The sequence below is a fragment of the Uloborus diversus genome, chromosome 7, assembly GCF_026930045.1.
Source record: "Uloborus diversus isolate 005 chromosome 7, Udiv.v.3.1, whole genome shotgun sequence".
Classification (NCBI taxonomy): domain Eukaryota; kingdom Metazoa; phylum Arthropoda; class Arachnida; order Araneae; family Uloboridae; genus Uloborus; species Uloborus diversus.
In genome coordinates, this window is record NC_072737.1 from 5,675,379 (window position 1) to 5,690,832 (window position 15,454).

Sequence of the window (15,454 nt, forward strand, 5' to 3'; positions counted from 1 at the left end):
CTTCGAAGACGAAACGTAAAAGGCTTACCTCCTCGCATTGAACTCCTCGCGTTTCTGGAACATTAAACCTCTCATCCTCTCGGAAATATTCGAATATCATCACTGATGTTACATGAGAAAGATTATTTAGATTGTGCTTTAACGAATTTGGTCTCCATAGTATGTTCAAAAGGATTATTGAATTTCTAAAAAAAAAATAAAAACATCAGCGCGCTCAAAATGCCCCTAGCGAAAACAAGGATCTTCGGCGGAAGGCTGCCCATTCGCTCCCTGTGACGTAGGCTCGTGACGTTTCAGAAGCGCGCACTTTTGCGCGTGGATTTTAAAAAATTCATTAAAAATCAACCACGGTGTTTCAAAATTCGGCGATGGTGAATTTTTTAGTTTTGAGGGTCAATTAACAATATCCAATAGCCAAAATAGGAACATTTAATAGGTTGCAACTTCCCTATTACAAGGAACCTTTTTTTAATGCTAGAATATGTGAGCTTTTGAGTGGAATGCATGACTTTGCATCCATTTACTTACATCTTTTTGCATTGAAAAAACTGGCTCATTATGTAATCTCAAAGCTTGTCTTCCATATTTTTAACTAACTTGCGCTTTTAGCTCTGCTTTATAATATAATGAATTTTTTCTGGTGCTAAAATCTGTAACATATCTGGCCTGATACATACGAGGCGTGTTTTAAAAGTAAGTTCCGTTTTGAAATAAAAAAAAACGAGTACAAATAGAGCAAAGAAATTTATTGCACAAAAATCTACCACCCTTACGCTATTTTTCGACATTGCTCCCGTGATTTTCTGAGCATTTGTCATAGCGTGGTACAGGTTTTTGTGTACCTATTCCAACAAAGTTGCCGCCCGTGTAGTCAACCATGAGACTCTTACAGGGCTTTGAGTGGGACGTTTTTGAACATCCTCTGGTCTACCCCCACCTTGCTCGCAGCATCTTTCATTTGTTTCGGCATCTAAAGTCTTTCCTGTGGCACAACAGCAATAATGAGCTCAGAGAACATGTTATCCCAAGGATGACTACACAGGCGGCAACTTTGTACGAATATGTATACAAAAACCTGTACCACGCTATGACAAATGCTCGGAAAATCACGGGAGGAATGTCGAAAAATAGCGTAAGAATGGTAGATTTTTGTGCAATAAATTTCTTTGCTATACCTGTGCTCGTTCTTTGTTTTATTTCAAAACGGAACTTACTTTAAAAACACGCCTCGTAGTTTTTATACCTTGTATATATTTTGTAGGAACTAATGTCATATACCCCACCCTTGGCGACCTTTTCCTGTTGGCGCCAAGAAAGCGTCGCCAAAAAAAACGATGTACGACGACTAGAGATGTAAAATTTCCGGAAATTTTGAAGCGGTGGAAAAAAACCGGTTCTCTACCGGTTTGTTTTCGAGAAAAATGGAAAAATTGATTTTTTTTTAATGAATAATTAATAGTGTTTCTTAATACAGTGAAACCTGTGTAAGTTGACCACTTGCGGTGCAGTACTTTGGTGATCAACTTATAGAGGGTAGTGATGAAAGCTTTTTCTTTTTTTTTTCTTGTCGTTTCTTGTCACATGCATTCATTTTTTAACTAATTGGAATACTTTAAACCCACTGTCATTGTTTAACATTACTTTAAAACAATAAGAAAAGACGTTGCTGAAATATTTTTAGAGATTATTTACCAGGATGACACGTAAAGTATCATGCAAATTTAAAATTTCTGTGAATCGATCAAAAAAAAAAAGCCTCATTGCTTATGAAAAACTACTTACTTGATATTAACAATTCCTAAAAATTCATAACAAGTCAAAAGTGACTCAAATTCTTCATTTGATTTTTCCTTGTACATTTTTAGCCATGGTAATCTACTTTTCAACAAAATACCTCCTTATTGAATTTTGTCGCATTTTCTGGGACTTAACATGAGCCCAATGTTTTTCGATGGAAACATAAATATTTTTGGTTTTTCTTAAATGTCTGGTTACTTATTTGAGGCACAACTGATGAAACTTTTAGTACATTCTAGTGCTTTTGCCTAGTGGTCAACTTACAAAGGGTTTTTTACAATACTCCAAACCAAAGCTGGTGTAGATTAGTGATCAAGATAGACAGGTAGTCAAGTTAGAGAGGTGGTCAAGTTACAGAGGTTTTCCTTCATTATATAAGATAGGACTAATTCCGTTCCTGACAAAAGCGGTCAACTTAGACAGGTTGTCAACTTTACAGGTTTTACTGTAGTTGAAATTTTAACCCCTCCTAACTCCAGTCGATTAACCCTAAACTCCAGTAGGTAGGGTACATTGTTGACCACTTTTTCGTCTCTTCATTCCCCTGAAATGAGTCTTACCAGTAAAACAGTTAAGTTGCCGGATCCAGTTCAGCCTTGTCACAATAAAGCCTTTCCCAGTCTGTTAAACATTACTAAAACACATTATCAAATTATCATGCCGTGGCGTGAGTTTCTTTGTTGATGACGTCAGGAGCGTTACTCCCATCACAGTGTTGCCAGATGGTCAAATCCAGATTTCCCCAATTCCCTTCCAACTTTTCCCCCAAAAAACGATGTTTTCTATCAAAATTCCCCAAATTCAAAAATTATTTTTCCACTAATATTTTCATAAAATGAATCGACTTCCTCTGATATTTTTGTCTCTTGAATAAATTTTTTTCCCTCAAATAGCCTAATTTTTTTATAAAATTCCCCAACTTTTTTTTTTCATTTTCGCTTTTTTTTTTGTCTTTATCTATCTATTTTTATCTTTACTAACTAATAGTAAAGCTGAAAGTCTCTCGCTCCGGATCTCTCTCTCTGTCAGGATCTCTGTGACGCGCATAGCACCTAGACCGTTCAACTGATTTTCATGAAATTTAGCAAAGATTCAGTTTGAAGCATGGGGATGTCACCTTTAAGCGATTTTTCGAATATTTAATTTTGTTCTTTTTCTATTCCAATTTTAAGAACATTTTCCCAAGCAAAATTATTATAAGATGGACGACTAAATTACCAAGTTATCATAATGCGGTACCGTGACGTGGGCAAACCAATTGGCGAGAAATTCATCATGCATTATTTGTAAATATACAGGGGAACCATAAGACCTTTTAATTTCCTACTACGGGCAAAGCCGTGCGGGTGCCACTAGTCATAAATACTAGTGCCTGACCGAGAGATAAGAAATAGCCAAATATTTTTTTTTTCTACTTGCATTTACTACTCTGCTTCTGTACGTATATTCAAACCATGATTTTTGTATATATATTTATCCAAGAACATTCTTCATCACACTTCTTTTTGCCTGTTTCACGTATCAACTAATAACTCAAGCAGAACTATTAATGCAAATTCCGTAGCATAATATTCCACATAATACGAAATGCGAATTCCATAAAGTTGAGCAAAGCGAAACCAACGCTGTTTGATACAAATAATGTAACTATCAGATGTCAGGAGGCAAATTTAATTACAATTTTTTTCCCCAGGTTTTCCCCAAGAAAAATTTCTTTCCCGAAAGAATTCCCCTAGAAACCCATTTCCCCAAAATTTCCCCAGAGAGTACCAGATTTCCCCAAAATGGGGAAATTTCCCCCAATCTGGCAACACTGCTCCATCATTGGCTATTAGATATATGAGGATTATGCAAGTTATTTAAGAACTTTCAAAAGTTATGCATTCAATGTTAGTGAATAGGAATCTTAAGCAATTTATGTTCTGTTTTGTTTGTTTTAATAATGATTACTTCATTGAAAACAATAGCATGCATGTCTTCCTTTACAATTCACTTCTAGCTGTCAATAATCGTTGCATTTCCTTTAGATTTTAGTGTACCATGTTGGAATGGATGGATTCATGGGTTTTTCGATTATTCCAAAACTTGCTCGGGTATGCGACGATTGCTATTCCTGGAGCTTTTCTAGTCTACTATTTGAAGAAATCGAAAATTTTAGACGAAAGAGGTAAATATGTTCATTTTTTAAATGTAAAGCTTTTACTTCTGCGCGACAAAAAAAAAAAAAAAAAATAATAATAATTTGAACTTTGACATCTTGATCTCAAATTATGTTTTTCGCAATCACGAGTGTGTGTGTGTATATATAGAGGTGTGTGTTTATGTGTGGGGGTATGTGTATGTGTGTAGGCATGTGTGTTTGTGTGGGTAGTTGTGTGTTTGTGTGTGTGGAGTTGTATGTGTATGTGTATAGGCATGTGTGTTTGTGTGGGTGTCTATATATGTGTGTTTATGTGTGGGGATATGTGTATGTGTGTAGGCATGTGTGTTTGTGTGGGTAGTTGTGTGTTTGTGTGTGGGGAGGGGTATGTGTATAGGCATGTGTGTTTGTGTGGGTGTCTATATATATGCGCTTTTGTATGTGTTTGTGTGTGTAGGTGTGTGTGTATGAGTATGAGTAAGTGTAGGCAAGTAAGTGACGCAACCTGGCAAAGGCGGATCCAGAAAATGTTCAAGGAGGGGGCGATTGTTTTTTATTTTTTACCCCTTAGAACTTCAATTTCTAAAAACTTTCAAAGGAGTGTACTGAATTCCTCACTTACACTTATGTAATCAAAGGTGTCCTACAGTTGTCTCTTTAAAAAAAATCCATCAAAACATGTCCTTGAAACTATCCCGAATGTCATCTAAGATCGTCCAAAATTGAGATTTTGGAATTTCAATCTCGAAAAAATCCCTGTTGAAAGTTCCGGCCCTATCCCCAGAGTAATAACAGATTGCGTTTTAAACACTTCAATTCCGGAAGAATTCCGGGAATGAGCTCCCTTTCTTCTAACATCATCGAATATTATGTAAAATTGCGGTTTTTAAACTTTAATATTCAAAATATACATGAAGAAAGTTCCTGTCTCTCGGTTCAAGGAGGGGGCGATCGCCTCCATCGCCCCTCCCTTGTATCCGTGATGTTTCTGACATCACTCTTTCTGGGGAGGAAGAGGGATGACAATGAAAAAAAAAAAAAAAACTCAACTGAAAGAACTGAAGCATGCCGTTTTTTTATTAATTTATTTGAATACTATTTGTGATTAAAAATTTGTAAATTAAATTTGAGTGTGTATTTTATTGTTTCGATTACCTCTGACGAAATAACAAGAAAAGGAAAACGAATTTCTACCAGTATTCTTTGTCCATTATCTAATTGAAATAAATCCTTTGACTTTTGATTCGTTCGGGTGAGGTCTCGGGAGCTATGTTCAGCAGTCTAAGTCCTCAAATGCACTTTTATTTCCTTGTCAAGATAACATCTGTTTCACCAGTTTTCGTACTGGACATAAATAAATAGACCGCAAGAATGATTATTAAAAGGCTGAAATTGTAAATAAAATTTGAGAATATAGTCAAGTGTTCGTTAGTGGATTTAATAGTTTAGTATAGATCTTTTCGTGGGTTTTTTCCCGAATAATTTGTTCTGCAAACGCAATTTTCTACGGTCTTTGGTGGTATTAGGAGAAAGATAGGTTTGGAGTGAGCTCGCCAGAATTTTTTTGAAATTGAAGTCTTAAATGCGCGATTTTTGGCCGTCTTTGATGGCAGGGGTACCATCCTGGGGGAGGGGGTCATGGCGTGGCCTGTGCCATTGAAATTTTTGAAGGGGATGTTTTGAGGAGTATTTTTTACTTGGGGGAGGGGGGATTCGCGATATTTAGGAGGAAGGTTGCGTCCTTGCTGTTACGGGAAGACTGGCATTCCTGGTTGATGGTGTGGATGCAAGTGATAGGATTCAGGAATTCTCAATCGTCACTTTCTGATATTGGATCACCAAAAACTCAGTTGTGGAGGAACATCAATTATACTAAGAAAATGGAAGTTCGGGGACTTTTTTTCCGGAATAGTGTCGGAATTGAAACCTTACATACGCCATATTGGACCATCTTTGATAACGATAGGAAAAGCATGGGGTTCAGAACTGTTCTTGAAATAGTTTCGTTGTTGAAGTTCTAAAATTGTAACTTTAGAAGACGATTCGATGATGTTGAAAGATAGGCGAAGAAAGAAAGACTTTATCGGAATCTTTTCTGAATTGAAGTTTTAAAAGTGCATTTGTAGGCCATCTTTCATAAGGTTACGAGAACTAATGGAGTTCGAACATTCCCCCGGAAAATTTTCGCAATTGAAGTTTCAAAAGCGTAAGTTTAGATGATCTTTGGTAATCGGAAGATTGAGGGCATTCCCTCGGAAATTATTCGTAACTTGAGTCTTAAAATTCAATTGTTGGTTCTCCTTGGAAGCGTTTAGAGTGAAAAGATGAGATTCCAGCAGCTTTCCCTCCAGCATTTGATATTAGTTCCGAAAACGCAATTTTACAAATTTTTCAATGATGTTAGGGGGAACAGGGAACTCTCGGATAAATTTTTTGACCATCAGAGTCTGATTTCTCTGTGTATTGGCATCAAACCAAGGCCATGTAGACGCTCTTGACTAGTACTCCTTAAATAGTTCTTCACTCGTTAAAGCATCGGAAATATCCTTTCAGCTCCTTAATAAATACCGAGAATGTGGCTAATGTCGGGAGGAGAATGAATATTTGAGAAACGACTTTTTTTGCAATTTAATAGGCAGGGGCGGCATTTCAGCATTTCCTTTGGGGGTCAAGTTTCTCAAATGTGTATTACCACCGTGCTGTCCCAAACACACATTAGCTAACAGGAAGTGGTCATAAAATCGGTTTAGTATGAATAAAAATTAATGTTTAGAAACAATTAAAATTTTGATTCACTTTCTAATATGTTATGATGCAAAACATCTCGATACTTAACTTTTTATACCTTTTGGAAAAGTTTTAATGTATGATTTTTGGAATTCGAAAAAGCAGGGAATCGTGTTACTAATCTATCAGTGCCCAGTGTCGTGCTGTTTTGCCAGTACAGCTAAATAGAAAAAATTGAAAAGCTCATGCCCTTTAGCACGTATGACTTCGTTTGAATTTTTTGCCCATTGTGCTTCGAAAATTATTCTCTAACCTGCTGAGACATAAAAAAAATCTTTCTCTATTAGCTGAGCTGATTGGAATAGTTAAAAAATACTTGAAGTAACAAAGTTATGTATGTAAACACTTTTTATATCTTGCTCTTCAAAATCTCTCAGGCAACTTCAAAAACTGTGAGGGGCTTAATTTTTCATCATTGAATAATCTAGTCTTGTCGGCGCTCTCAGCTTCAATGAGATGTCATCTGCCTCCAGCTCTGTTATTCACTATTCCAGACTGATGAGTCCATTACAAGGACGAAGCTGCAGTCTCTGTATCTGATAACTGGTCTTATCGGTATATTGCTTGTAATTTTTCTTGCCTCATGCGAAAAATTTTACTCATAATTGAAACATTTTATTTTTCGTTTTCAAAATCCAATCCAGATAATATAGAGCCAACCATACAGAAAAAAAATTATCATCAAATCTTGTGTTAATTTCACTCGAAACTGAATCTATTATTTCATACAAAATATTGAAAAATCAATGTTTGACTTACCTTATCATGTAAAATTGGCTCGGAAGATTTTTTTTTTTTGAAAAGATTCACTCTTGATTGAAATATACATCTATGTAAAATCTAATTTCAGTTTCAATTGTAGATTGAACTGTGGTAGTATGGTGCACAGATCAATTGTAGATTGAACTGTGGCTTGAATAGTCCGAAAATTAAGGGTAGTGGATTGAAGATGTTTTGATAGAGTAAAGCATTTTTCGAAAACTTTCCTCAATACAAATTGAATACAATTTCAAATGAAGTCATACATGCTAAAGGGCATGAGCTTTTTCACCATTGAAAGAATCGTTTTGCAATAGTTCTTCCAGTAGTCAAATCACTGCTTTGAAGTTATCGAGAAATGTTTTTATGGTTTTAACTCTTGAAGACCATTTTGTGTCAATCCGAGATTGCATAATTATAGATCCCCATAAAAGGTATTTGTTGATTTGTTTTTTTTAAATTTATGAATCACATCGATTTTTAGGAAGTTTCTATGAAAGCATGTAATGCATTGAGCAGCTGAAACGTGTTTCTAGCAGAAGAAAGCGATGAACACTCATTAAATAAAATGCACTTAAAAAATGAGCGTAAAAATGAATGTAAAATATCAAGGATCATTTTCTTGTGAAAACCTTGCAGCCACACCACTTTGCACGAGCCTCTCATATTGGACATACCATCGTTACACTGGGCACACAAGTATGAGATATTTAGCTTGTATGAGGAAATGTCTTCTTTCGTTAAAATTAACCTGAAAAAGTCGGAAAATACTTCATGGATTTTTAAGTCACCATCCAAATAACGAAAAACATTTTTTCTAATCTGGGAATGTGTCGAGTTGCATCGAATAGTTACGGAGAACCAGCGAGGTTTTTTTTTTTAAATGAACAATGATTTCCGACTGACATAAATTGATTTCACCCATTTTCTATCATTCTATTCAAAAAATTTGGGGGTGCAGCCGCCCCCTCTTGACCCCCCTATTTGCCGCCCCTGTTAATAGGGCTTCCATCTTCGGAGCGTGTCCGATTCTATCCATTTCATATTTCATCATGTGTTTCATTCTCTGTTAGGGCCGTCCCAAACTAAAATTTTTGGGAGGGCTTTAATTCTTAATTTGCCAAATATAAATCCAAATTTTTTGCCGAATGGAACTTCAACTTTTCTTGAGTTATGATAAATTTGCCGAATGGAGTTCCAAATCTTGCCAAATAGAACTCCAAAGTTCGTCGAATTATGTTAATTTTTCCGAATGGAGCTCCGAATTTTGCCAAATAGAAGTCCGAATTTCGCCGGATGATGATAATTTTGCCAAACGGAATTCCAAATTTTTGCCGAATAATGATTATTTTACCCAATTGTCAGCCCGAATTTGTTGAATAAGGAAAGTTTTTGGAAGGTCGCGGTGACCTCCCATTTGGGGTCCCCTGTTAAGAATCAAAGCACTGGAATTCTCGAAATCATTAGAGTATATTTTGGTTCTAATTAAGAGAATTTAGGTTTGATGAGTCTGCTAGGAACTAAGCCTTAGACCAGGGCAGGTTTTTGATATTTCCAAAAAGCCAGGTAAAAATACAGTTGGCTCTCTGTTTAACGACTTTCAAGGGACCTTAAAAAATCGTCCTTAAGTAGAAAGCGTCCATAAATAGGATGCTTTTAACACAACAGTGGATCATCTGGGACCGAGAAAAGCCGTCGTTAAATAGAGAAAGTCGTTAAATAGAGCGTCGTTAAACAGAGAGCCAACTGTACTTCAAAATTCCGTTCGTGTATGCCTTTCTTCAAAGAAAAGAGGGCAATCCAAGATGACCGAAATTTGGTAAAGATGATCGTTTTTTAACTGTCCAGTTTTCGGCCAACAATTTACAAAAGATTTTACAAATTGATATTTGAGGGTTTCACCACCATGAGTTTTCGTGTTTTTTTTTTTTTGAAAAATAACTGCTTTCATGGACCAACACCCATGGTTGTCTTCACATGGAATGACCCTGCATGCAAATTCGATGTCAGTGAAAACAGAACAATATGACCCACAAAATTAGAAGTAGCAATAAGTGTCTGTAACCCTGAAATACGTCTTTGCAATTTAATATACCATTGCTTTCTTGCCTTCTATTAAGGTCGGTTTGTACTTTTTTCCCAGTTACCTGACTATAGATAACTTATCTTCAGTTTTAAAATGCATATCTAATGCATTATTCTCATTGTCACCATCTACAGTGAAACCTGTGTATAACGATACTGTCTATAACAATAAACCTGTCTATAACGATATCTTCTTTGGTCCCAGCAAAATGTCAGCATGAATAATCAAACTGTCTACAACGATAACCGGTCTATAACAATATATTTTTTTTGTCCCAACAGTATCGTTGTAAACAGGCTTTACTGTATATGTATATCGTAATCGTTATTGTTGAGCAATAACAAATTTGCAGATCCTCAAATTTCAACTATTTACTGCACTATTTTTACTTGTGGAATTTTCTAACACCTGATAAACCACTATTGCAGCAAGTTCACAGGAAGGCTGCTGATGGATTTGCATGAATCTGCCCGCATGGTTATTCCAGCCTGAGCATTGCTATTTACTGATAATCATTATTTTCTTTGCAGATAGTTGTTTCTGGAGGTTTCTGAAGCTTTTTGTTAGAGGTCAAGAAGATTCAAGACCCTCCGATCAGGTATCCAATACGCACTCTGCGAAATATACGCGTTCTACTTTACAAAAGACTATCACTATTATCTTCTGTTTTGTTGGTTTACAAGTGTCATATCTTACTTGGGGGATATTGCAAGAGAAGATAATGACTCGCTTCTACTCCAACGACGGGGGAGAAGTCGAGAAGTTCACGGATTCTCAGTTTCTGGTGTTTGTGAATCGCGTTCTGGCATTCCTCTTCGCCAGCACCTACGTCTGCATATCCTCGCAGCCGAAGCACGTGGCGCCGCTGTACAAGTACTCGTACTGCTCGTTCTCGAACATCATGAGCAGCTGGTTCCAGTACGAGGCCCTCAAGTACGTCAGCTTCCCGACCCAGGTGCTGGCGAAGGCGTCCAAGATCATCCCCGTCATGATCATGGGGAAGATCATATCGAAGAAGTCGTACAAGTACCACGAGTACGCGACGGCCATCGCCATCTCCGTGGGGACATCCACCTTCCTGTTGTCGGGCCGGAAGACGTCCGACATCGCCACGGTGACTACCGCTTCCGGTATCGCCATCTTGGTGGCCTACATCGTGAGCGACAGCTTCACCTCGAACTGGCAGAGTGCCCTGTTCAAGCAATACCAGATGTCGTCCGTGCAGATGATGTGCGGCGTCAACTTCTTCTCCTGCATCTTCACTTCCATATCACTTCTGCAGCAGGGAGGGTTCATGAAGTCCTTCCTCTTCCTCATGAAGTTTTCCAGCTTCCTGTCGGACTGCGTGCTGTTGTCCGTCTGTTCGGCCATCGGCCAGCTGTTCATCTTCTACACCATCGCGGAGTTCGGCCCCGTGGCTTTCGTCATCATGATGACCGTCAGGCAGGTGTTGGCGATTCTTTTGTCGTGCATCGTGTACCAGCACACCCTGACGGCGAGTAGAATTATTGGAGTGCTCATCGTGTTCACGACTGTGTTCTTGAGGATCTACCTGAACCACAGGTGGAAGGCCTTGCCCCCCAAGCTTGTCGTGGAAAACAACCAAAAAGTGTGATGTACTTGTTCCCCTAGATCTGCCAAAGAAGCATTTATACCCTGATGTTGTTGAAATAATTTTGTTGGGTTTATTTTTTACCTTGTTGCTTGAATGAATGTAGAATGGTTATGAAAATAGTGCTGCACTATTTGTACTGTTTTGTTTTGCCCGCCAATCAAATTTATGTTTTGTGTAGTTTTTTCGTTACACTGTAAAGGGTTTTTTAACAGTAAAAACCCACGCAGGACTTCGTCCAGTGATTGTCAAAGATTTTTAAAAATGCGTATCGAAATTTGAATTGACTCGTCAAATCAACTAGATTCGTTATCAATTATTAAATAATAATTTAAGTAAGTTTTAAAAGTCCCTTCTTAATTGTCGTCAACAATTTTTGCAGTGAGACAAATTTTATGGATGGCAAGTACCGTTTCGTTTTGATCCAGAAGACGCGTCCATCAGTCATTGTGTTTGCAAATATGTTCTTTACAACAAGCAAAAATCAGCAAATGTTACGCTTAGTATGGAACTTTTGGCAAAGTGGTAATGTTCGATGCGTTGTTAAAAATTCGGATTTTAAGGTTATTTTTTAAATCTATTAAATGCGCTTTTTTTAATAGCTGTCACACTAAATGTAATTTAACTGTACCCATTATATAAGTATCAGGTGAACCAGAAAGTAATGTTTCTTTCAAACAAAGAAATTTTTAACAAGTATTTACTTTTAATTAATTGAATTACTATCGTTATTAATATCTTTTTATCATTTAGTGCAAAAAAATTTAATGGCAGGGTCGATATAAATTGATTAATCGAGTTTGGAGCAAAATATTTGAAGATGGCATTTGGATTATCAGCTAAATTTTCATGTTTTTTGCTGCACGAGTACAACTAGGTGTCCCAAGTATTTAATTATTATTAAAAAGCATTCATTGCATTTTTTTACATACATACTTTTGTTACGTTTTACAGTTTAACATTTTTAGTTGATACATCTTCAACTTGAGATCTGTCTCTCCTCTTAAACTGCCAAGAATAGGAAGCGCTTAGTAAAATTCATTCTTCATCAGTGACGGATTTGCAGGTTTCGGGGCCCGCCACTATTACGTTTTGGGGGGCCCTTTGTTTATCACAGAACTGTGTAAAACATTTATCGTTTGCATTTTTGAACCCCCTTCGTGGCTCCTGTGGTTGTGGGAGGCCCATCGCATTTGTGACATTTGTGGCATGAGAAATCCGCCGCTGTTCTTCGTGCGAAGTATTCTTAGCTTAAGGCTTAGCTTAATCTGCACCCAATGGAATTGGAAAACGATTAGTGCCATTTAGTAAGAATGAATGAAATGTAACAAGTTCGTTTTTGTTGCCATTCCTGAACAGCAGTTAAAGGTATTCGTTGCAAGTAAAGAAAATGGTTGGAACTGATTTCAATATGTTAGAAGCATGTGATTTGAGGGCCCTGCACCTGACTGAATTTTAAATGAGGACTCGCCTCAAGTAAGGAACGCCTCAAACGAGGCTGAGTTACGGTAAAGTGTTCACTTGGCGTGGTTGGGGGTAAATAATGGAGCTTTTAATGTTTTGACGGATTATTTTACATAGAAATGGAACTTTTAATGCTATTAAATGTCGTGTTTTATTCATTTCGCGGTTTATTTTGACTGTTAATAGAGCTTTTAATGGTTTAATGCGACCATTTGACGAAATTTTTGCATTTTAGTGGAACTTTTTAGAAGGTGTGTGGCGCCAATATTTTAAACACATGCCTCAACCACATTACTGTAACTTCTGCCTAAAACGATGAATGAAACCGTTCAAATGCTATACTAACTGCAAGCGCTTCAAGAAATAAGCTCAAAAATTTACAATGACTTGAGTGTAAACCTTATGTATAGCTATCAAAGTGATTGCTTGTTTCATTTTGCACGTTTTAAAGTTAACCTTTTCAGTCTAGTCAAGTTGCTTTCGCATTTAGTATTCGTCTCATACTATTGCTTATGATGTGTGCCATGTGCAAAGAAAACCAGTTGCGTTGAATCTCTAAACCTATTGCAATCAAAATTTTTGTTACTGCTTTCTCCCAAAAGTTATTTTACTGATTTTATAACTGATTTGATGCAGAAGCTTTTGACCCTTCCCTTTCACTGGTACTTCTAATTTGAAGGCACTTTTGAGGAATGAATAACTAAATGAATTAATTAAAATACCCAAGTAGCACACATGGTGGGGAGATGGTTGGTCAACGGTGGAGATTATGGTTGGCCAACGGTGAGAAATGTCCGCTTTGGCAACCGTTGGCCCACCATCTCCCCACCGTTTGTGCTACTTGGGTATCTCAACTTTTCATTCGTCAACTCTGTTTCAATTTTAAGTAGTAAGTTACCGCCCCGAAAACCGGCACTAAGGCAGAACTAAATGCAAAATACCGACTGCCCGGTCATGCCATCCAGAGACTGAAGTTTTGTCCTTGGTATGGAATCATCTGTCTGGAAGAGTCAATAACCGAGATGGAGGCAGGTCTTCCATTGAATGTGAGAATGCCAACAAACTGGTGGCTACAGTAAATTTAGCATTTTTAGTGTGCTAAATTTACTTTAGCTACCAGTTTGTTAACACTCTCAGCTTCAATGAGATGACATCTGCCTCCAACTTAGTCAGGTATTCAAGACTGGTGAGTCCACAACACGGAAGAAACTGCAGTCTCTGGAGGGCATGACCGGGCCGCCGTATATTGCATATTGAATCTGTTTCAGTTGCTGAGCCTTGTATAGAATATTTGACTCTAAGTGTACCTCCGCCACTCTTCTACAATTGCTAAACTGATTTGTTATGCTTCCGCATCATACGATCTATTTAAGAATGGCATTTTACACTTAACAGCTGTTTTGTTGCTGTTGTTATTTTCTTTATTTTTGATTGGGTTTTGAAATTTTATGGGGCCGTGGTTGAGTGACCCGATCGGTAAGTTGTTAGAATTCGGAACTGGAGGGTCCCTTGTTCGACGTCGGTTGAAGATCCTCCGTGTTTGTTAATGACGGCTGGGGCTTGTTTAATGTGTTCGTTGTCACAAAAAGTCCTCCAAGTTCCCATTCCAAATCAATATCTCTGGGTGTGCTGCTGAAAGGGGTTGCTCGGCTCTTGGTCTGGATCAAAACACAGAGCTCTCTTCAGGGTCCCACCCAACCGTTTACCACGTGTGGTGATAGGTACGGAGGGCAATATAGTGTAGTGTAATGCAATACTTTGTGGTTCAAAACAATGATTATTGTTTTGAGAAAAAAAAATATATATATAACCTTTTTACACGGAATAGGTTGCAATTAAAGTCCATTCATACTATCCCAAATTCTGATCAGACTAAAATGAGAATGCAAATTGATACAAAATGGTGCAATCATGCATGTAGCTCGTATGAAAGCAATGAAGTTTGGCTCAGCTTAAATGTTTTTCGCCCCGCCCCTCCTCCCCAGCTGATATAAAATTGATAAAAATATCAAGATATACGGATTAACAGACCAGTCGGATTATTGAGGTTGTAATATGTTTTTCAAAGCATCCTATTTTTCTGTAACTGGTTTTCATTGTATGTGATATCTGTGTTCACATTCTAATTGTTGCAGATGTTGGCCAGTGATACTGCTTTTTGTTTAAATACATGTTATTTTCTATTATTTTGCTTCTATTTCTCGACGTGTGTTTGTTACTTTGACAAAGGTTCTTTATGTAAACTCTTGAAAAATAGAACAATTGAAACATGCTATGTGTAGTAAATAAAAGATCTCAATTCTAGTATAAATATAATTACATAAAAAAATAATAAGGGTGCCCTTACTCATGTACAACTTTGGAAGTTGTATTAGATCTCAACGTATGAATAAAGCACTATTTGGTTTTTATTTACGCGCATTACATTATTGCCGAGTTATTATATTGAATTGTTTTCACTGCTGGCAACAAGAAATGTTTCCATTTTTTTAGTTATATTTACTGCCTAACCACGGATTGTATGGAAAGGCAAACATCCGGTTTACACGCGGAAATGGAAGGATCTATTAGTTTTCAAGGATGTCAGATTTTGCAGATGTATGTTAGTCTCTAAATTAAGCAGAGTCTCATTCAAATGAGCGGAACATGCGCATCAAATGTTTATTTTTCCCCTCATTCAGATGGAGTCGCCTTAACGAGATGTTTGCCAATTCCATACAATCTGTAGTCAAACAGATTCACCGAGCTTCACCCGTCATTTTTAGCGAGTAGTTTTTCAGTTGAAAAATATTAATAGTGAAATTTTTTT

General features: G+C 37.2%; 1 protein-coding gene across 1 annotated transcript; it reads left to right on the top strand.

Moving 5' to 3' along the window:
• Window positions 1-3,837: 3,837 nt before the first annotated feature.
• LOC129226200 (adenosine 3'-phospho 5'-phosphosulfate transporter 1-like) lies at window positions 3,838-11,184 on the top strand. Its single transcript, XM_054860799.1, has 2 exons — window positions 3,838-3,964; window positions 10,100-11,184. The coding sequence occupies exons 1-2, from the start codon at window positions 3,838-3,840 to the stop codon at window positions 11,182-11,184; spliced, it is 1,212 nt and encodes a 403-aa protein (XP_054716774.1).
• Window positions 11,185-15,454: the final 4,270 nt, after the last annotated feature.